The sequence below is a fragment of the Meles meles genome, chromosome 5 (assembly GCF_922984935.1).
Source record: "Meles meles chromosome 5, mMelMel3.1 paternal haplotype, whole genome shotgun sequence".
Lineage (NCBI taxonomy): Eukaryota > Metazoa > Chordata > Mammalia > Carnivora > Mustelidae > Meles > Meles meles.
The window spans coordinates 66,532,517-66,554,589 of NC_060070.1; the positions used below are offsets into that span (position 1 = coordinate 66,532,517).

The window sequence follows — 22,073 nt, forward strand, 5'->3', positions numbered from 1 at the left end:
TAAACCCAGAGACACAGTGACTTAGAGACACACACAGTGTCAGATCAGGGGGAGCCCGAGATTGTCTGACTTGTCATTGTGTATACTTCTAAGTCTGCACACAGATTTTGTATGTCCTATAGAAATAGGATTTCCTGGATTCTTTTTAGATTATCGAGGTTGGTTTTTTTTTTCTTTTTTAACTTGAGCTTTTATATAAGCATAATGTGTAAGCACAAGTCTAATGTGTTTCCTGACTTTAGAGATGGGCCAATTCTGTGACACTTGTGTTGGAGTGTTCTTCCTAACACGGCTCAGCTTTATTTTAGCAGCATGCTTGAGGGGAAGGACGAGACCCACCTCCTCAGTGAGGCCCAGGGTGTTCACAACAGCCCATCTAATATTTCCTAGTCTTGTTTTGAAGTTTTGAAATTAGGTAAGAGGATGGAGCTGTGGAGCATAAGAAATATTCCTCTTTTACCCAACTTTGGTGGAAAACTTGCCCAGTTCCTCTTGGACAGGAAGAGGGATCAGAAGGGAGGACCCAGAAGGTCACCAGCTGGGGACCATGTTCTTTCCTGGGCAGGAACTCCCAGCCTGCTCCTTTTCTTTCAGGAAACTAAGATCCTGCTTGCTAGTTCTGCTTCTCCCACCCTGAGTCAATTTAACTTGGCAACCCCACACCAGCTGTTCCCATTTCCTTCCCCTGGCTGTAATTACCTAAATTCTAGGCACAAACACTTTCCAATTTTGGAGATACTCCATTTATTTCTCCCTAAAATGACCTCTTCGAAGTTACATTGTCCCAAATAGCTATCAAAAGTTGTCTTTATCTTCCCTCGCAAAGAGACGTAGATTAGATTGTTTCTTTTGTCTTCCTTCCTTCTTTGGTTATCAAAGGGTACTGGAGAATGGGGTAAAGTTTTGGGGCGGGGGTGTTTCTGGTACAGGCAGGGGTTGCACTGACTAGAAGGGGCCTAAAGACTTCAGACAAGTCTGAAGTTGTAGTGAGGCAATGCACACTCCAAACATTTCACTGGGAATGTTTATTTTACTGTCCTATTTCAAGGCACTTTAGAGGAGAAGCTTCCATGCTGTGATGTGAAATACAGCAATTGTGTCTTAAATTGATTCCCCTTCCTCCTTTTTTTCTCCTTTGATGGGTTTAGTACACATTAAACGTTCACTAGTCTGCCTAAGTATGGAGATACCTTGCAAGGTCTTGTCTGCTATTTATTTGTACCAAGTTAAAACGCACAAATTGTCCTTTTTTCTTCCGAGTGGATGCGTCATGTAAGGTTACATCATAAACTGTGAGTAAACTCTGTCTCCTTAAAGAGAATATTCTCTTAAGGAGAATATTCATTTAGCTTCTACAAAACATAAGCATTAGTTCATAAAAATTCAGTAGATCCTAGGATTTTTTGTTTGTTTCACAGTGAATTTTTATTGGATTCTTTTCAGTACTTCTAAACAGCAGCTAACTTAGTAGTATAAATTACACAATCTGTAAATGTTAGGGAAACAGTCATTTGAAAATATGACCCTATAAAGTAGTTTTAGCAATTCAGTAGTGAACTGGAAACAATGAACCTGTGCCCTTGTAATAGAAGTGCTGCCTCTGGACATTCCCACAAGCATCTTCCTTACTTGAAAACCGACCACTGATTTGTAAATCATGCCATTGTGTCCTCTCTCTGGTGCGACATAGCCCTCACACACACTTCGTATTATTTCTTGGGGAGATTTTTTATGGGAATGATTTTAATATAGTTTCCTAATTTGTTATATTGCAAAATGAAATGAAAGCAAAGAAAACTTTTAAGAGGCTTGTTTTTCCAATGAGCCATTCTTCAGGAAGATGTAGCATATTGGTTCTAAGCCAACAGCAGCTTATTTTATGTGGGGGCAAGCAGAGGGAGCCTTCAGCCTGCTCAGTATTCCCCACTGCTCCTTTCATTACAACTTCCATTTCTGGGCCCAGTGCACCAAAAGAGAGATGCTGGTAGGGGAGCTCCTGTGCTGGGCATGAGGACAGTGCTCACTGTGATAGGCCGTTAGCCAAAAGCAAACGCTAGAACACAGAGTTGGAAGAGATGGGCAATCGCTCAACCCAGCTCTTAGTGTGTTCCGTTAGAGGGAGGGTAAATGACAGATGGCTAGTCAGGAGCAGAGCCAGGACTTAAACATTTCTACTGTGATTCCAGAGCCCAATATTTTATACTTTCATTGACTTATTCATTTCTTCATGCTTTTATTGAGTACCTACTGTATGCCATTCAATTTACTAGGCAACAATTAGAGTATGAAGATGAACAAAACATTCAAGTTGCTCATGACATAGGATGGGAGAATCATATGATGACACATTTGCAACTGGTGCATGTGTTGTTGTCATAGAGGTCTGTACGAGGGGCAGAATTAAGGACATCATCTACTTCTGCTGGGAAAATTGGCGTCATTGAAGGCAACTTCACAAAGAACAGACTTCTTATGCAGTCAGTGCATGAGGATATTGTGTGGTAGAGGAAGAAGAGAAGGGCATTCCCTTGTTACTTGGAGGGAGGAGAGGAGCATGTGACTGTCACAAGAGAGCAGCGTCCCAAAGATTGTGGTTTGCTTCTCTGAAGAGACGCTCCATAAATCAAGTCTGGAAAATTCTGCATACTGTGTTCTTGATTGTGTTATTATACAGCATTTTTGTATTTATTCTTTCATAAACAGTTGTGTGTGTGTGTGAGAGAGAGAGAGAGAAAGAAAGAGAGAGAGAGATAGCGAGAGCACGCAGGGGGAGAGGATGGAAAAAGAGTGATGGACTAACTATCTATGAAACACCTGTGGGAAAAGCCACCTTGAATTTTCCTCCACAATGTCACTCATCCATCTCTTGATTTCTGTCCCTCAGGCACCACTGTCATCCAAGCCCTTAATTTGATGTCCCTGAACTTTTGCAATGTCACCCAAATGCTCTTTTCCCTCCAATACTAAATATCACCATTGAATTAGTACTTTTTTAAACTTTAACAAGATTTACCTTTTATGAATTTGTCTTTCTTGGGTAACACATTCACCTGATACAAAAATTTGAAAGTGGAAAGGATACATAGTGAAAAGTCATTCTCTCATCTTTGTTCTGCACCCAGCCAGCTCCCCCTCCACTGGCAACAACTATGACTAGATTCTTGTCTATTCCTCTAGAGAGATTTTATGAATGTACAAATTAGAATTTTCTTTTTCTCTCTTTGATACGTAAATAGGAGCATATGTTTGAAAACCATTCTGTACTTTGCTTTTTTTCACTTAGCAGTATATCTTAGAGATCTTTCCATATTGCTGCATGAAGAACTTCCTCGTTCTTGGTTCAGCTGCGTTGTAGTCCATTGAATGGACATACCATGGTTCATTCAACCAGTTTCTAGTTGATAGACATTGATGATGTTCCCAGCCTTTGCTTTTACAGTGTCCCAATGTGCTGATTCTTCTTTATGTATATTGCTCACCTTAAAAAACATTTTGACTGCCAGTTGCTCACAAAACAAAGTACTTTATTTTGGCATTCAGGGCCTTCTCCAGTAAGGCCCCAAATAACTTTCTAATATTATTGGTACATGCCAAAGTGAAATTTTTCTTCTTAGTCTAATGATTCAATTCAAGATCTTTTTCATATGCCTCCTTTATTCTGTCCTTTTTACTTCCCCAAATTAACTGTCTTCTCTAGTCCCTGATAATTATGTTATTCTCCAAAGGGACCTTTGGTGTTCCTGGTCCTCTAACTTGTATCTCCACCTTCCTGCTTTGTCTTTGAAGTTGTCCATCCTCCTTGGCTCATCTTGAGTTCCACCTTCTCTGCTGATCTTCCCAGACTTCCTTACTGCTTAGTAAAATCCTCCTTCTCTCAGAAACACCAGGCCTTACTGTAGTCTTACTCTTTTGATTTAGCATATGTGTACATACATGCCTGTGGACCCAGGCATGTAATGTTTCTTTTTAAATGTGTACGTGTCTTTTTTTTTTTTCTTTTCCGTTTGTGAAGTATTGAAGGGCCTCTTGTACTGTTTTATATATATCATTATGACTTTCAAAATTACCCAGCACCATTCCTTCTTCTATGGCTTTTTATTTGCTCATCTGTTACCCTTAAGCATTCAAAACTCCTACATACTGCTCTAAGCCAAAGATCTTCTCAGTTCCCCTTTGCCCCCATGTTGATCTTGGGATGAAGAGTGATGGCCAGTTGGCTGAACCTTGAATTGCTCCTCTGCTCATTCCTTACCGCACCAGATCTGGCTCTTCTTCTTAGCCAGATGGACCCACCCTTGAGGCACCACAAAAGTCTCACAGTCCCTGTTTCCATGACAACATACATGCCATCATTTCCAAAATTCTGTCCCATTTCTCTTTCTAAATCATGATTCCCCAGCCTCGGTGAAGCTTTTATGCCACAGGGTTTTCCAGATTGTTTCTTCCATGCCTCTACTCATTTAAACATCCAGAAATCATGATGATGACAGCAAGCTTTATCATGAGTTTTTATGCACCTGACACAGTATAGCTACATTATTTGCACGATCTCACTCCTCACAAACTAGAAGATAGGGAAACTGCCTTCAGTGTATTTCTCACATTCCACTTTTCATTAAACAATATGTAAATTATATTTGTGACTGTTTATTGTCAGATGATCTTACATAGGTGTGGATTTGCCCACTCTGATAAGTAGCCAATACCCTTTATTTCCCCGGAGACAGCATCTGCATGGTCCCAGGGTCCACCCCCGCCCAGAGTGTGAGTGATGTTGTACATCGGAAAACTGAACTCCTTGTAGCCTTTTCCTAAAAAGATTGTGGCTGATAATTCTGTGCTTACATATTCTGCAAGAATGGTTTTTAAATCATTCAGCTTTTGGATTTTATATGTTTGTACAGTTTCCTTTAAACCATTGAGAATCCTTTTATTTTCTCTCATTTTCATCAGATTGTAAATTTCTCTGATACAGGAACTTACGGTACACTCCCTGAAATTTCAGATTGCTAAGAAATTTTCCCCCATCAAATAGTTAAATTAATTACTGAATTAATTTTATATTAACTTCAACTTAATTTTTTTTCTTTTCTCATTTTTCAGGAAATCATTTGCCAGAAGAATACCGTGAGTATTTTCTTTAACTCTTCCAGAAATTTTTATCTTTTCTGTTCCATCAACTAATCTCTGGCCTTTTTTTTTTAATCTCCACAAATTATTAATTTCTCTGTTTTCCCTCTTTAGACTTTGTGACATATCAATATAAATTTGGTTATTATATCAAAACATTTCTTTAAAAACAAAACTTTACTGGGAAAGGACACTGATTCCTGTTTATTGCATATATACTTATATTTTGGAAAAAAATGTTTCCATAGTATATTCAATTTTGTGTAGTTCTGAGTGGCATTCAGGCATCATATGTACACATACTGCACATATGTGTATGTGTGTGTATATATGTTTATATACACACACATATAGATATCTGTACCTATGTATATGCTATATAACAAATTACAGGTACAAACGTGCCCATATATGCACATACATATATAGGTACATGTGTATCTATTATCTAACTATCTATACAGTTTGATCTAAGTTCCAGAGTCTTGTAGTCTGCCTTTGAGACCACACCACAGAATTCTTACCTTCCACACAGTATTAAATAAAAGCTAAAAAGTGATAAAAATAAATTTCAAATTTTAAAAATGCATGAAGAAAAATTACACAATTTAATATCTAAGGACATCAGCCTTCTTATGCTAGTAGTTATACTTTTCATTTGGAAAATAAACCAGTATTTAAAAACCACAAAGAGTGCATCTTTGCAACTTATAGTGAAAATAATATCCTACCTAAAGATCTGCACCTGATTTGATTTACGATAATAAGATTAAAAATACAATTGTAATTTTTCCTTAGACCAGAAAGATTTAAAACTTACGGTTAAGATTGTACCAAGTCAGAGACTCATGGCAACATAAATAAAGTTGTCATTATGCACTTTTATTCTGCCCATCTCCACAGGAAATGAGCAGTTATTGCTTCAGGCATCTATTTCGTGTAACATTTTTATTAAACCAATAGTGATTAAACACGTACCGTGTGCCAGGCTTTGGGCTTGGTGCCACAGGAATTCACTATGGCGGCTGAAAATCGAGGCAGTCAGATTCTTAACTGCTCCAGGAGATGGCCAGTGACTAGGCCCAGAGTCTAGTTCGGGGAGAAGATTGGTAAACAAATCAGCAAAGACACAGATTAGAAAATTAATGCAAGGCAATGTGCTGAAGAGTGGGTGGCCATATACCAAATGGTCACAGGTCTTTGAGAGGAGGTGGTCTTTACCAGAAACTTGGAGGAAAGAGCTAATCATACCCACTGGCAGATCAGACCTATGGAGAAACGAGGTTATAAGGTTTCCAAATACTTCACATGACAAACAGGTCACCTCTTGGCTTGAGTAAGCTGCTGGGTTTCAGGGGCTGGGTGTTCTTCTCAAAAGTTGAGGATTTTGAGCTGGTATTTCAATATGTTTGAATGCTGAGATCATTTCTTCCCAGAAACTTAATTCATTTTCCACACATATATACATATGTTCATCTTTATGTAGCTTTTAAAAATTAAAAAACAGAGCCAGCATTATTTTTTTAACTAAAGATCATAGAATAGGACTAGGTTTTGAATTGCAGGTTTTTATAGCCATGAACACAGGTGTGGGCCAGAGAGATCGCTGTTGTTATTTTATGAGCACACCTCAGGTGTTTTGAAATTTAAGGAGATGTGGGCTTTCTTTTTCAAGAAGCAAGCTTAAATATTTTAGAATTAGTACCTTATTAATAAAAGGCAGTTGCTATGCCCAAGGTGTCTATTCTTGATTAACGGTGTTTTCTTTTTTAATTTGCTTTGAATGATCAGTTATTTCAAACTAGGGGTGCAACGGCCATCTGTAAACAGAAATTGCAGTGATAAGATTCCCGAGGTAGAGGTGAGCCAACCCAGGGAAAAAAGATTCCTGTAGTATTAGTTTTCATTGTTCTGAAAAATGTGCTTTTCTCAGCAGCAAAAATCTGAAAAATGTGCTTTTCTCAGCAGCAAAAAAAATAGTGTCACAAGCAACCCTCACACTTTCCCCCACTGCACGCTCACAGGGGTCTCAGCTCAGGCCTACGAGCATACCTGTGGCTCCTGAAGCTTCATCACCCCCCCCATGTTTCCCCAACAATGGGGGATTGGCAAAAAATACATTTATTGCCTTAGAAACGTAGGGAAGAGACTCTAGAAAGTATAATGAGGCCAGGCACTTAGAAAGACCTCAGCATGTTGGTTATTTTCTGTGAGGGCTCTGAAGCCTTATTCCATGGGGTTTGAAGGAGACAGTTGCAAGAATCCATTTTTCTCTGCCATTTGCATGACTCTCATTTTTTCTGTCTCTACCCCTCCGCTGCTGCTATGCTCCCAGACATCCAAGAGTCATTCTCTCCCAGAATTAGTTTTACACAGATGCATTATTCCCCGATGCCCAGTATTTGAGTAGTGATATATCTTATTTCATGTCTTAGGCATAACGACATGTGGTATTAAGTCTTCGGAGGATACAACTTAATCCGGTAGCAGCAGCAGAATACTATTTTAAAACGCTAATAGTGCTTTTCTGGTTTATTGGCTTTTCATCTTTTTGTCTTAACTTTTGACTTGGAAGATTCAGAGCATTTTCTTTTTGAATTGTGAGTTATAGTACTTATCTAAGGAGTATTTGGTTGTTGCTCTTTTGTAACCCACTCATAATTAAAGCTCTAGAAGCTTTGGGAGGCAACCTCTTGGTACACTTGCCTTTCTTTTCTGCTCAGGCGATGGATCAGGTCAAAGGATTAAATTGGTGGACATGCTGAAGGATGTCGGAAACATTTTAGAAGCAGGATGTGTTTATTTTTCCTCTTCCTGACTAGCCTTCCAAATTATTTGTCCATGGAGGAGAGCTTAAGAAAGGAACAGTTTCTGGGGTGCCTGGGTGGCTCAGTGGGTTAAAGCCTCTGCCTTCGGCTCAGGTCATGATCTCAGGGTCCTGGGATTGAGCCCCACATCGGGCTTTCTGCTCGGTGGGGAGCCTGCTTCCTCCTCTGTCTCTGCCTGCTTCTCTGCCTACTTGTGATCTCTGTCTGTCAAATAAATAAATAAATAAATCTTAAAAAAAAAAGAGGAACAGTTTCATGTGTTTGATTGAAAAATCAAATCTCAACCTCTGGAAGTTCTTCTCATACTTTAAGTGGAAGTCAGGTCCAGTTTCTGCTTTGCAACCTGACATACAACAAGTGCCTGAGAGACTACGTGCATAAATAATTCAGTCTGGCCATAAAGGCATTTATCAGTTCTCGTCTGTTTCTGTGAGGCAGTAGCTTGGCTCATGCAGGGTTTCACGAAAGTGACCTGAGGTGAAGTGTTGGCGTGTCAGCCTGTAGAGGCCCTTTGGAAGGGTGCTGACCCCTCTAATGGATAATGGGATACCCTCTAGAGAAGAGCCCCAGGGCTAGAGTCCCAAACACATCATGGACCAGATGCATGACCTTATCTGAGCCTTGTCTGAATTCTCACCTATAAAACAGACAGTAGTCCTCCCTGCTTGGTGGAGAATCTGTTTCTCCCTCTGCCTCTGCTCCTCCCCCTGCTCATGCTCTCTCTCTCTAATAAATAAATAAACAAAATCTTTGGAAAAAAAAAAACAAAAAACAAAACAGAGACAATAGTACCTTCTTCAGTGAGTTATTGGGAACGCATGACCGTTCATTCTTGACACATGGCAAGTGTGAGTCAATGTTTGCTCTCGTTGGTTTGGTTCTAAGGGGAAGCAAAGTGATGTATTGTTCCCCGTAATGCTGATATGGCTAGGATCCGATTATCTGGGCTCTCTGTGCTCCCCAGAACAGTGATAGGGTTTCCCACATAACTCATTTTACTTGTCAACCTTCTGCCTTTTTTTTTTCTCTCCCCTCTATGGTTTTTCTCTTAGAGGTCCCTCATGTTTCCTTAGATTCAACCACACCAAATGCTTCCCAGGTCTGTACTTTTGTTGGAAACTCTCTTATGTTCCAATCACATATTTCTGGCTTTCTTCTAGACATTCTCTCGGTGTCCTGCCCTCCTTAAATCTCAGTCTTTTTAATCGTGAACATTTCACGCTTCCCACCCCAGCTCAGGTTTCAACCTCTTGAAGTTCCTATCATATATTAACAGGCAGTCAGGCTCTGTTTGTGATTTATTACCTGATATATAACAAGTGCCCTCACTGTAATATGTTCATAAATAATGAAGTCTGCTTCTGCTGAGTTTTCATTTTGCTAATGGTACCACTCATTTTAGGTAGCCCCATTTAAGACTGTGCTCATGTGTTCTTTACTGCTCTGAATCCTTGCATGATTCCCATGCCCAGGACATACAGTTTAAGGTCCTGAGATTTGCACCCACATCCCTTCCCTGAGCTCTTAGATCCAGGCAGGCTGACTTACTCAGGGATGTCCAATCCAGTTTCCTTTTTCTTCCTCCCAGCTCACCTTTTGTTTGCACTGATGTTCCCTCACCTGACATCATTGGGAATCTAGAGAAGCTCGGAAGGAGTGAATGGAGAGTGGCGTGGGCTGAGGGCAGAGAGAGAAGTAGGATTTGGGTGGTCAGTCCCTTGTAGGCCCCTGGGACGTGTCTTATTTTCATCCCAGGAGCAAGGGAGGGGGCCTTAGGCAGCTGAGGGAAGCGATCTGATATAGGTTGCTAAGAGGTTGGGGTAAGTGATGAATCACTAAATTCTACACCTGAAACCAATTTTACCATGTATCTTAACTAACTAGAATTTAAATAAAAACTTGAAATCAGAAGGGAAAAAAAGATCCCTTTGACTGGTGTGTAGAGAACAGATTGAGGGGAAGAGCGGAAGCAGGAAGGTCAACTGAAGGCCAGTGATGGTAGCTCAGGTTGGGTATGTTGGCCTTGTCTTCCATGTGGGCAGAGAAGATGGAGGGAATGGACAAAGAGGAGATTGATTTTGGAGGTAGAATAGACTGGATTTCAATAGGATGTGGTTGGTGAAGGAAATGGGAGCATGAGGGAAAACTTGTGGGTCTCTAGTTTTAGGAACTAGGAGGCTAATGGAGCTGTGACCATGACAGAGCAGCCTGGAGAGAGCAGCTTTGTTTCTGCATCACTCACAGCATAGCCTGTCAGGTGTGCAGCCCTTAAACGTTAGCTCTTATTCTTGTCATGTATTTATGCTGTGTCTCTATGATTAAATTTTAAATTCCCCAGAAGGCTGAAGGCTGTGTTTTAAACTCCTCTGTTTTTTCCTGCAGCATGCGTATATCAGAATGCCTTAGCCATCAGAGATGGTGAATAAATATTTAATTGACTGATGGAAACTGTCCTACTGGGTTTTTTTTTTATTTTTTGGCTTTTTGGGGTTTTTTTGTTTGTTTGTTTGTTTGTTTTTTGCATCTTCTGTAAGTTCTAATTATTTGCAATCAGCAATTAAAGAAATTGGAGGAAATTTCCACTTCTGTAGGTCATAAATAAGAAATGAGGTTTTTCTATTTCGCTTTACATTCAGGATGACTATTTAAAATGACTCGGTGCAGTAGGATTTGGGATTTTGTTAGTGTGGAGTCTTCAGGCCAGCTCACCCGCTCCTGGCACCTCTTCTTTATACAGATGTGCACTGGGAACTATACATTCGTCCCTTACATGATCACTCCACACAACAAGGTCTACTGCTGTGATAGCAGCTTCATGAAGGGGTTGACGGAGCTCATGCAACCGAACTTCGAGCTGCTTCTTGGACCCATTTGCTTACCTCTTGTGGATCGTTTCATTCAGCTTCTGAAGGTGGCACAAGCAAGTTCTAGGTAAAGTTGAATAATGCCGTTTGATGATGATAACAGAGTTATGTCGTACTTCCTTTATTTGTGCATCTTACCGGATATTTCTCAGATGTAGCACACAGCCAACAACCAGGAAAATGAAAGTATGATATCTTCTAAGGAGATAAAAGAGATGCCTGATAATTTACTGTATTCAGAAGAGAACCACTTGAGATCAGAAAGGGGAAAAAAAAGACTGCTAAGTCTTTTTAAGAGTTAAGTACATTATGGTAATGATAGGAAAAAAATATATATACATTCAAAGTATAGAAACACTGTCAGAATTAATGTCCACAGATTTTTACTATAAGAACAGGAACTTTGCCAGAATTGCTGATGACTTTATTATATTTTAGTTAAGAACAACCAGTTAGGGTAATCCGTGGTAAGGCTGAGTCAGAAAGTGAAGGCTATATTATGTTCAAATCATAGGCACACCTGATTTATTTGGAACAATTTCTACTCAAAACAGTGCAGTGGAAAATAAAGTTCTGGTGTTTCAAGTGGTACATGGCAGGTTCTTGGAAAAGTTATTAAGATGCAGTATATTTACCTAAGTTTTTCTAAAGCAAAGCAGAGTATTAAAAAATACATATGGGACTCCCAAAATTCTTTATAATGCAAGATCCACGAGGTGTTCAATCTATGCATCCTGTGAATTGAAAGTTACAAATGCCGCAGATGTCATTCCTTTCCTTATACAATCATTGCTTTTCATTGAAATCCTTTCTAATATTAACTTTTTGAAATGTGTTTTCCCACCAGCCAGTATTTCCGGGAATCTATACTCAATGATATCAGGAAAGCTCGAAATTTATACACTGGTAAAGAATTGGCAGCTGAATTGGCAAGAATTCGGCAACGAGTAGATAATATCGAAGTCTTGACAGCAGATATTGTCATAAACCTCTTACTTTCCTACAGAGATATCCAGGTGAGAAGATGCTTACAGGAAGTTCTTCTTCATATAGCATGTTGAAGGAATAAGAGAGAGTTAGCATCACATTTCAGTTAGTTGAGAGGTCATTCAGGTCACTACATGTAATTTTTTAATTGCCTTTTCTAAGCTCTCCATCCTGAGAATATGATGAGTGGAAAAGACTCCTATGAGTTAGCCACCCTTGATTATGTAATGAAGTACTTGCATGGTAAAGGTCCGAGTTAACCTGTGGACAACCTATACTAATTTGTTAGCCTCAGACACACCTGTCAGACAATAAGTGAAAGTTTTGTTTTGGCAAATAGCAGAAGTGGGAGGGGGAGCTTTCTGGACATAGCTCTTATTTCTTGGAATTCTGTTGCTTGGAATTGATAATGCTAGATCTGACTAGCCAGGGCCAAGAAATATGCAACGGATTAGTTATAAAAATAACTTTAAAAATTTCTCATGTAAAACACACCAATGTGCCATTTAATTTTATTGACATGTCTTAAAATTTTTTAAATATGGTAAATAGAAGGCAATCCTCTCTGAGTTGGAAATTTGTTTTTAGATTTTTATATAGTAAAATCTAAGTGACATCTAGTTTCTTATTCCCACCCAGCCTTTCAGGCCCAAGTAAAGCTTCATGAGAACAACAGAAATTAACATACATGTAGAGGTGTGGTATTTCAGATCCCAAGACTAGGGGAACTTAAAATGACATCATCTTGTTACTTATAAGAGAAGTTCAATCATTTGCTCCATGTCCTTGATATTTTGAAAATTCTTTCTTTGAAAGTAATTGATAGGACACCATGCCAGGAATCTGGCTCCATGGGAGAGGCAAACCACCCATAGTTAGACAATAGAGTGTTATCAGGCTAATGGGGGCCAGTTGTGGTAACTCTCTATTTTAAGGTTTTTACCTATATAATCCAAATTTCTTATTTAAGAAAAATCAGTTTCTTTTTGGTTCTAGGTTCTTCAAAGTAGTTCATGGATCCTAGTTCTCTTTTTAACACCCTTCTCGGATTTAGATATATGCTTGTCAAAAGTCCTCTCATTGTCAGAACTTTCTCCTAGTGGTTTAATTCTGTGTTATTCTTCTTTTATTTGAAAGGACTATGATTCTATAGTGAAGCTGGTAGAGACCTTGGAAAAGCTGCCAACCTTTGATTTGGCTTCCCATCACCATGTGAAGTTTCATTATGCATTTGCACTGAATAGGTAAGAAGAAAACATTCTGTTCATACTATGCTAACATACTATTTTATAACCTGCATTTTCTTCCTAGGATATGTTTTTGCCGTAGCATTGCAGCCACTCCCTATTGGAATGTAATATTAATATTTCTGCTTCAACCATATGAAATATAGGAAGCATGTGCATTCTGTTTTTTTATTTTTTTACAGTAAAAAAAGCCCCTACAGTTTATATATTTACATTCTTTATTTTTGTTTTGTTTTGTTTAATTTCTTTTTTATCATGTTCTGTTAGACACCATACAGTACATCATTAGTTTTTTGATGTAGTGTTCCATGATTCATTTTTTGCATGTAACATGCAGTGTTCATTACAACCTGTGACCTCCTTAATTCCCATCCCCGCCACCCCCCACCCGGGTGCCTCCCCTCTGAAACCCTCAGTTTGTTTCCCAGAGTCTATAGTCTCTCATGGTTTGTCTCCCTGACTGATTCCCCCTCTTCAGTTTTCCCCTCCTTCCCCTAATGTCCTCCATGCTATTCCTTAAATTCTTAAAATTCTTTTTTCTCTGAGTTTGTATTTGCTATTTATACTTGCTTAGAATTTTTTTAAATGCACAAATATAATGTTATTTTTAGGCAAATATGCTCAACCCCAAATGGTTCTTTACTTAAAAATTTACAAAGTAGGGGGGCATCTGGGTCGCTCAGTTCATTAAGTGTCAGACTCTTCTTGGTTTCGGCTGCAGTTATGATCTCGGGGTCATAGGATCAATTTCAGTGTCAGGCTCTGTGCTGAGTGCAGAGTCTGCTTAAGACTCTCCCTCTCTCCCTCTGCCCTTTCCCCTCTGCCCCAACTCTTTCTCTCTCTCTCCCATAAATAAATAAATCTTTAAAAAAATTTACTTAGTAGGGTAATTGTAGTTATGTCTAGGTGAACATATTCCTAACCAGAGAATATTTTCATTTTCACTGCCCTGAACATATCTAATTACAGTCAGAACTCCATTGGCCACATTTTAGGGCATGTATCCAGAAATCTGCTAAGACCCACATGAAGGCTGCTACTTCCAGTCCTGCCTGTCGGCCTTCTGTCCACATCATGGCACATACGTCAGTGCCACGTCCTACCCAGAGTTACCAAGGAGGCCAGCCATGCTCAGAGAGGCATGGAGAGGCCCAAAGCACTGAGCTGTCCAAAGCTTGTTAGTTGTGCTGCTTGCTGTCTTCCCTGATGACGAGTTAAATATATATACAGTTGCTACAGCTAAAGAGAGCGAAAAAGAGAGGGAGAGACATCATGTCTCTGGACCACTTGCTGTGTGTCACTTAAGGCTTGATTAGTGTACAGATGAGGAAGCTGAAGCTTGGAGACATTGAATCGCTTTTCTTCAGAGCCCATAGTTAGCAAGTCATAAAACTGAGGCTCAAACCTGGATCTGTCCCATACTGATGTCTTTGCTCTTCATCACTAGGTCCTCCTGCCTCTGTCTGCAAAGAAAGAAGTCAGCACGCTATTCAACCAGAGATTCTTTCTTTCCTCCTTTATCCTTGCTAACTTTATCAATAAGTGTAGAATGGAAGTATATTTCATTTCCCCATTTATTAAACATCTTTTTCTTTAGATTTGACAGAGTGAGATGGGACCTCCAGAGATTACCAGCTCCAGCTGGCTCTCAAATAAATCTTTCTTGAAAGACAGAATGGAATATGTTCTTTTTTATGAAATGAAAAATCAAAGTTCATAGAGCCTCTTAGATTTTTCTTTGTGTTTTATCCTTACCTTTCCTAAAATACAGTATGATGAATTGATAAACATATTTGTATGAAGGGTTATTATAAGCTCAAGGTATTTAGGACAAAGTGTAAAAAGGTATTTCATAGACCAGATGTATTTGAAGTCATAGTGGAGGAGAGAAATAACTCTGTGTAACAGCTTTATTGAAATATAATTCATATATCATACAATTCACCCATTTAAGGTGTACAATTTAATGGTTTTTTAATATAGTAACAGAATTGTATGACCATCAAGACAATATAACATTTTCATCTCCCTAAAAGGAAACCCATTAGTAGTCACTCTCCCCTTGCCCCACAAATCTCCCAGACCTAGGCAACCACTAATCTATTTCTGGTCTCTAGATTTGCCTATTCTGGGCATTTCATATAAATGGAATCATATTATATGTAATCTTTTGTGACTGTCTTCTTTCACTTAGCATAATGTTCTTAAGGTCCAAGAAATAACTTTTAAGAGAATTTTTTTTAAAGATTTTATTTATGGGGCACCTGGGTGGCTCATTGGGTTAAAGCCTCTGCCTTCAGCTCAGGTCATGGTCCCAGGGTCCTGGGATCTAGCCCGCATTGGATTCTCTGCTCAGCAGGGGGCCTGCTTCCTCCTCTCGCTCTGCCTGCCTCTCTGCCTACTTGTGATCTCTCTCTGTCAAATAAGCAAAAATTTTAAAAATCTTTTAAAAAAAGACTTATTTATTTATTCGTCAGAGACTGTGCACATGTGCACATATGAGCAAACAGAAGTGGGGGAGCAGCAGGTAGAGGGAGAAGCACGTTCCCTGCTGAGCAAAGCACCTGATGCAAGACTCAGTCCCAAGACCCTGGGATCACGACCTGAGCTGAAGGCAGACACTTAACCAACTGAACCACCCAGGCTTCCCTTTAAGAGAATTTTTATCTGGTTTTGAGAATGAACTACACATATATGCTGTTTTAAAATGACCTACCTAAAGTATCTTCCTTAGATCATCATCTGATCACACATGGACATTAGGCTACTCTTGGCTTAAAATTGGTTTGTTGGTATTGTCTGTGAATAAGTTTGTTTATTTGTGTTTTGGAGCAAAAGCCATTGAAACCTAAAGTTAGGGTTTGGTCCTTGTCTGAATTGGTCAGCTGCCCCATGTCAGGCCACAGACTGCATTCCTAATTGTACTTCATGCCCTTGAACCTATGAACCATGAACCTATGGACTGTGAAATTAGGACTACATAAATGGATTAATGCAAACCTATCACCGTCATCAGGAAAGCAGCTCAAAAGTGATCCTTGTTAAATCCAGTAGACATGCAGTAGGATGAAAAGACAAAAAGGCTTAGGACAGAGCTTTACAGGGAACTCTCAAAATCTATGGTTGTCTTTATCCTGCCAGACTTCACTAGTGTGAATCAAAATATCAAGCAGAGTTTTAAAAAGGCCTACATTGCTTCTGTGATCTATATTGAAACAGTGATATTTTTTCTCCCCCTACCTTAGGAGAAATCTCCCTGGAGATAGAGCCAAAGCTCTTGATGTTATGATCCCACTGGTGCAAAGTGAAGGGCAGGTTGCCTCCGATATGTATTGCCTAGTTGGTCGAATCTACAAAGACATGTTTTTGGACTCTAATTTCCTGGACACTGAAAGTAGAGACCATGGAGCGTCTTGGTGAGTATATTGGATAAGATACTTGATAAATCCATGACATGAAAAAAATGGTTTACAGATGGGAGTGCTAAATTACTGTTATCCTGTAGATTGTGTATTACAAGTAAATCTTAGAGTTTATAGCTTCAGTAAGCAACTTTGATGAAATTCATTTGATATGGTAGAGTGCATTGGGGTAAGTTGGATGAAAAGATACTTTGAGAAAGTAATATTTTAAAAAGATATTCTAAAATATAGAGTATAACAACAAAAATACCATTTTTGGAGAATTTATAGAAGTTGATAGAAAGACATGAAGGAATTCTAGAATGTATGAAAAAATATACCAAATTTGTGGATGAGAAGATTTAATATTTTAAAGATGTTAGTTCTCCCCAACAGGGCTTTCATGTGACATGACAAATTGATTTTAAAATTTATTTGAAAAATACAAAGGGCCAAGAAAAGGCAAAGCAATCTTGGAGAACAAAGTGGAAGGACTTGCTCTACCAGATAACAAGACTACTATAAAGATGTAATAATTAAGATATTGCAATATAAGTGTAGGCTTAGACAAGCACTGGAACAGAAGAGAGAGCCTGGAATAGACTGAGATGTTTATGAGACTAGATTTATGATAGTGCACTTCATGGATCAGAGTGGAATGGGTGGACTCTTCAGGAATGGGACTGGGAAAATTTGTTCATCTGCTCGTAAAAATAAAATGAAATTGTATTTCTACTTTAAGCCATGTACAATACTTCAGAAAAAAAAATCTTTTAGAATAAAATATACAAGTTGACCTTGGTATAGGAAAGAATTTTTTAAACAAGGCTTAAAAATGCGATGAATCAAGAAAGAACAGATTGGGAAATGAGAGTGCATCAAGATTTGCTTCTGTTCATCAGGGTTCTGCCTTTTTGGAAATGGCAGAGTGGGTTCTATTGCCTGCTAATCCTGCCAATTTTAACAATTATAAACTTTGGGAAAACACTTAAGAAGGAAAACAGTTTGAAAGCACTGAAGAATGACTAAAAGTAGTCAGAAACTGGAGAAATGTTGGTTCTTGGATGAAGGGTACTACACTGGGTAAGATCCACATTTTTCTCTTGGGAGGCATTCTCCAATATGCAAGCCCAAGGAAAGATAGAACTCGAGAAGAAAATCAGAGTCTTAATGATCAGAGAACTTAGTTTGAGGCAGCCAGAGTGCCTGGAGATTGAGTGAGATACCACCGACATGAAGGAGCCACAAAGAGAGAGCCCCAAAATCTGTGTATAAACTCTTGTTCAATTCTCAGCTGCCCCTGGCATGTGTGAGTTTTACGCTAGGAGCCCAGGTGGAACACAGTAGCTAGAAGTCTTAGAGAGCTAAACAGAAATTTCAGCAGCTGCCCGGTGTAGGAGAGACAGACTTTGGAATTTGAACCTGAAGTTAGAAGGGCTTCATGAGCAACCTGAGCTTTCCACTGAAAGTCCCGAAGGGCCACAGCATAGGAATAAAAAACTACATCCCAGGACTAAAGAAGTGCACCAAAAATTAAGAGCAAAATGATAAGAGCCACTCTAATAAAACCTAAAACCAAGCCCCCACATGATCAAGGTAAACTACTAACAATTTATTTGCCTGTTAGAGTAAGACCAAATACTCTTAAGAGGAGTATAACAGAATCCAAACTCTACAACGTAGCATCCAAAATGTCTAGTACACCATTAGAAACTACTAGATTTATAAAGAAATAGTTAAGTGTGACAATATCAATTGTTGGCAAGGATGTTAGAGGAATACATTTCTGTATTTAAATTTGAATTTAGTTTAATTTAGATTTCTGTCTGTGGCAGAAATTTTTATGACCACTTAGAGATTTTGGTAATATCAAGGCAAGTTGACAGCTAGTCTATCCTAGATTCAGCAGATCTACTTATATACTCTGGAGAAATTCTTAAAGTTCTTCTGTATAAAACTTCTAACATAAAAAAATATATTTTTTTTAAAGTTGAGCAAGGGGTGCCTGGGTGGCTCAGTGGGTTAAACCCTCTGCCTTTGGCTCAGGTCATGGTCTCAGGGTCCTGGGATCAAGCCAGGCAACAGGCTCTTTGCTCAGCGGGGAGCCTGCTTCCCCCTCTCTCTCTGCCTGCCTGTCTGCCTAGTTGTGATCTCTCTCTCCCTGTCAAATAAGTAAATAAAATCTTTAAAAAAAAAAAAAAAAGTTGAGCAAAATCAGCAAATGGCAGAAGTTCCATGGAGTACAATATCATTTATGGGAACTTTAAGAGCAGTCATACACACCTAGTAAAGGTATATATGCATGAGTGCACATCATAAATTCTCAATTCAGTATACTGGTTACCAGTGGGGATAAAGAGGTAGAAGGGAGGGATTCACATACAGCTGTAAGAATATTTACATTTCCTTTTTTAGCGGAACAGTGGGTATGTGGGAGTGTTGCTTATATTATTTTTCTGTATTTCTTAATATTCCTAAACTATTCTCTAATTTAAATGTATACATTAAAACAGGTTAGCTTATCTCAGGAATTCCTCAGTGATAGCCATAAAATCTTTTTAAGCTGTGAAAGGGAAATCTTAATTTTCAAAATCTTGTATCATTTTAGCCACTGAACCAGGGACTGAAATTGGGATAATGGGTTACAACCAGAGAGGAAAACTTGGGGACAGTGATTTTCTGGATCCTCATGGAAAACTTTGGTTTGGACTTTTAAATTTGTATTACAAATTTTTAGTATAATCCAGAGAGTTTTATGGTTTCCCTTAACCAAGTTTTGTTGGTTTTTTTTTTTCCTGCTGTTACAAAAGAAGAATGTATCTATGCAGGCTTTGTATTGCCAGATTTACACTTTAAGAAAATTCTGAGTTGTAGAAGAATTAGAATCTGGTATTTGGAAGCATTGTGTCAGTAGAAATGCTCTGATATAGTTGTGATAATGATATGCATGGGTTGTCTTCACAAACCTAAGTTTCATGGTCAGTGAAATCAAATGGAAAACACCTCCTATGATGTTAGCGCATGTCGTGCACAGGAATAAAATAAAGCATTTCCCTATTTGAAAATCAAACAGTTTAGACTACTGTGAACTTTCAAGGTCACATAAAGTTCAGTTAAGGAACAGAGTTTTTTCCAGTTGTGTATTGTTTTAATTTTCTGTACTTCCAGATTCTGACTCCTTTTTTACGGTTCCCCTTTAGCGGAGGACTATTAACAGTCTCTCAAAAGAGCTTTGTGTCAAGGTCTTTTGGTCAAATTGAAGATGTCAGAATTTTTATGATTTCATTTTAAGCTGTCCATTAATTTTCTAGTAAGAACCAGGAAGGCTGTTAGAGATCAAAGCCTTTTAATGGCAGGGCCCCTAGCAGTTGATCTTGTGTCACTCACAAACTCATTTGGTGTTAGAAGAGTGTCACTTTTACTGTAGATCAGCTATCCATAACCTGCCATTACTGTCGTGTATATCCATATATATCCATTTGTCCCAAGGGTTGCTAAGAAGTTATCCCCCACCTCCCTTTTTAAATACGGTTGTTGGTGTGTTTTTTTGTTTTTTGTTTTTCCCATACCCTCACACTCGTAAAGCTTCTTCGGTATTTCTTAATGTTTTGATCCAATCCCCACAGTGCTGCAAACACACTCATTCATATTGGTGTGTTGGCATCGTCCCTAACCTCCCTTCCTCTTCGAGCTGAGCTGTGAAAGCACATTGTCAAGGTGCTGACACAAGAGGGTGTCCCTGAGGTTATGAGACATCCTGCCAGATTTACCCAGGATTATATATGTCCTGAGTCATGGGTCCCACAGGGATGTTTCCACTGACTTTGTTTGAGCCGTCATCTCTCTGAGTTTTCACTTGTCAGATGCCGGTGCGAGGCCAAGGAGAGAGATGTCATGGCAGGTAAGTCAGTCCCTCAAGGCCTCTTTCCATGGACATTTTCCATGGCCTGAATCATTTCTTGCTGGGTTGCAGAGACAGTGATGTACTGACCACGGAAAATTTAAGGACAGGACTTTCACTCAATAGTATAAGAGCCCCAAGCAGTTGTGATTTGAGTGGTCATCAAGCTCTTTCTTCCAGTTTCCCATTTTAACACCTTTGATGAGTTCGGGGTTCTGCTCCGTGCCAGAGGGAGAACAGGTTGCCCCCCTCTGAGCATGGAACCTGGTAGAGGAGCTGTGGCACGGCGCTGTTTTACACCTGGGTGCATCTGTTTTTCTGAGAGCCTTTCCTGGGGGTTCAGAGTATAAAAGAAGGAAATGAGAAAAAAGTTTATGGTTTCAATTTTTTTTTTTAAGTTTGCAGAATTGTGATACGTTGTTCGAATTTTTTTTTTTTTTTCTCTTCTGCTAGAACAAACTTTGGTTGTTGAATCTTATCTGGGACAGAGGCCGAGTGGTTTGAATGAACACATCCTGCTGATTTAAGTATAAAAAAAGACTAGTTCTCTGACATTTGATGTTTTTCATTGTCACTTCCTTTGTTATTTTTGTCCACTGAAGCTCTTGAGGCTGGCTAAAATAATGCTGTTTTTTTCTATACTTAAATTTCTATAATCCAACTTAGGGTAGGAAAAATGCCTTTTTGACCTTTCCATAATTAAACTGAGTATAGCTCTTAGTCATGAAGAGGTTGTCACTTTTTATCATAGCTGTTCAACATACAGGTAAATCTAAGTTGGAGAAAGCAGTAATTGTGTGGGTCACAGGCTCTGGTTAGAGGATGTTTGGGGCTGCGAGAGGATATCACACAAGACGAGACAGTGACGCTGGTGGGGGGGTACTCAGCTTTCAAAGTAGGAAATATTGTGACCCCAAAGCCTAGACTCACATCCTAAAAAGAGGCCACAGAGTTTCTGAAGTGACAGACTTAACTAGAATGGCCCAAGGAAATACTGTGTACTGTGACTTGGAGAGCCATGGAAAATTCATTGCGAAGATTATCTCCACGATTCCTTTGTTAACCTAATCTAACAAAGAAGTAACCACGAAACAGTCATGCTGAATTCCCATGGAGAGTGGCTTACTTAGAACATTTTGTTATGTGCAGTATTTGTTCAGTTGGTGGAAATAATTATCAATCCCTTCAACTTTGGTGTTGACACAAGGTTTCTGTATATGCTTTTAGCTGTTGCAGACTTAGAAGCACCTTGTACAGAAAGCAATGCTGACATTTTTTCCTCCCACTTTACAACCAAGGCCATTGAAACTGGAAGAACTTAAGTGAATTTTTTGATGTGCTGTTACTAATAAAATCTCAAATCTAATTTTTCAGATTCAGTGTTGTTTTTACTACATCCGAGGCTCTCTTTCCTAGAATTTTCAGGAACAGATATTTCCGGGAATGTCTATATTATTTTGTGGAAGAGGACTTTTGGGAGACTGATGTGAGATAAATACTGAGTCAACACTTAGAAACAGTGTGATCTTAGAAAAGATACCCTTTAGAAAATTCCATTTTCTTATAAAATAAGGATAATATTTACCTGCAGGGATTGGAATGCTCTTAGCATCTTATAAGTAGCAGAATACCTTACTCCAGTGGACTTCAACAGTAAGACAGTGTATTGAAGTCCAAAAGTGAGGCTGGGTCTGAGTAGGTTGAGTCAAAAGCTT

General features: G+C 39.0%; 1 protein-coding gene across 1 annotated transcript in view; it reads left to right on the forward strand.

The window, feature by feature from the left end:
* Positions 1-22,073, forward strand: part of MAP3K5 (mitogen-activated protein kinase kinase kinase 5) — a 203,734-nt gene that overhangs the window by 74,044 nt on the left and 107,617 nt on the right. The window contains exons 3-7 of the mRNA XM_046005093.1: positions 5,104-5,127; positions 10,696-10,889; positions 11,670-11,838; positions 12,947-13,053; positions 16,302-16,472. Coding sequence (XP_045861049.1) covers positions 5,104-5,127; positions 10,696-10,889; positions 11,670-11,838; positions 12,947-13,053; positions 16,302-16,472 — 665 coding nt within the window. The remainder of the gene's footprint in view (positions 1-5,103; positions 5,128-10,695; positions 10,890-11,669; positions 11,839-12,946; positions 13,054-16,301; positions 16,473-22,073) is intronic.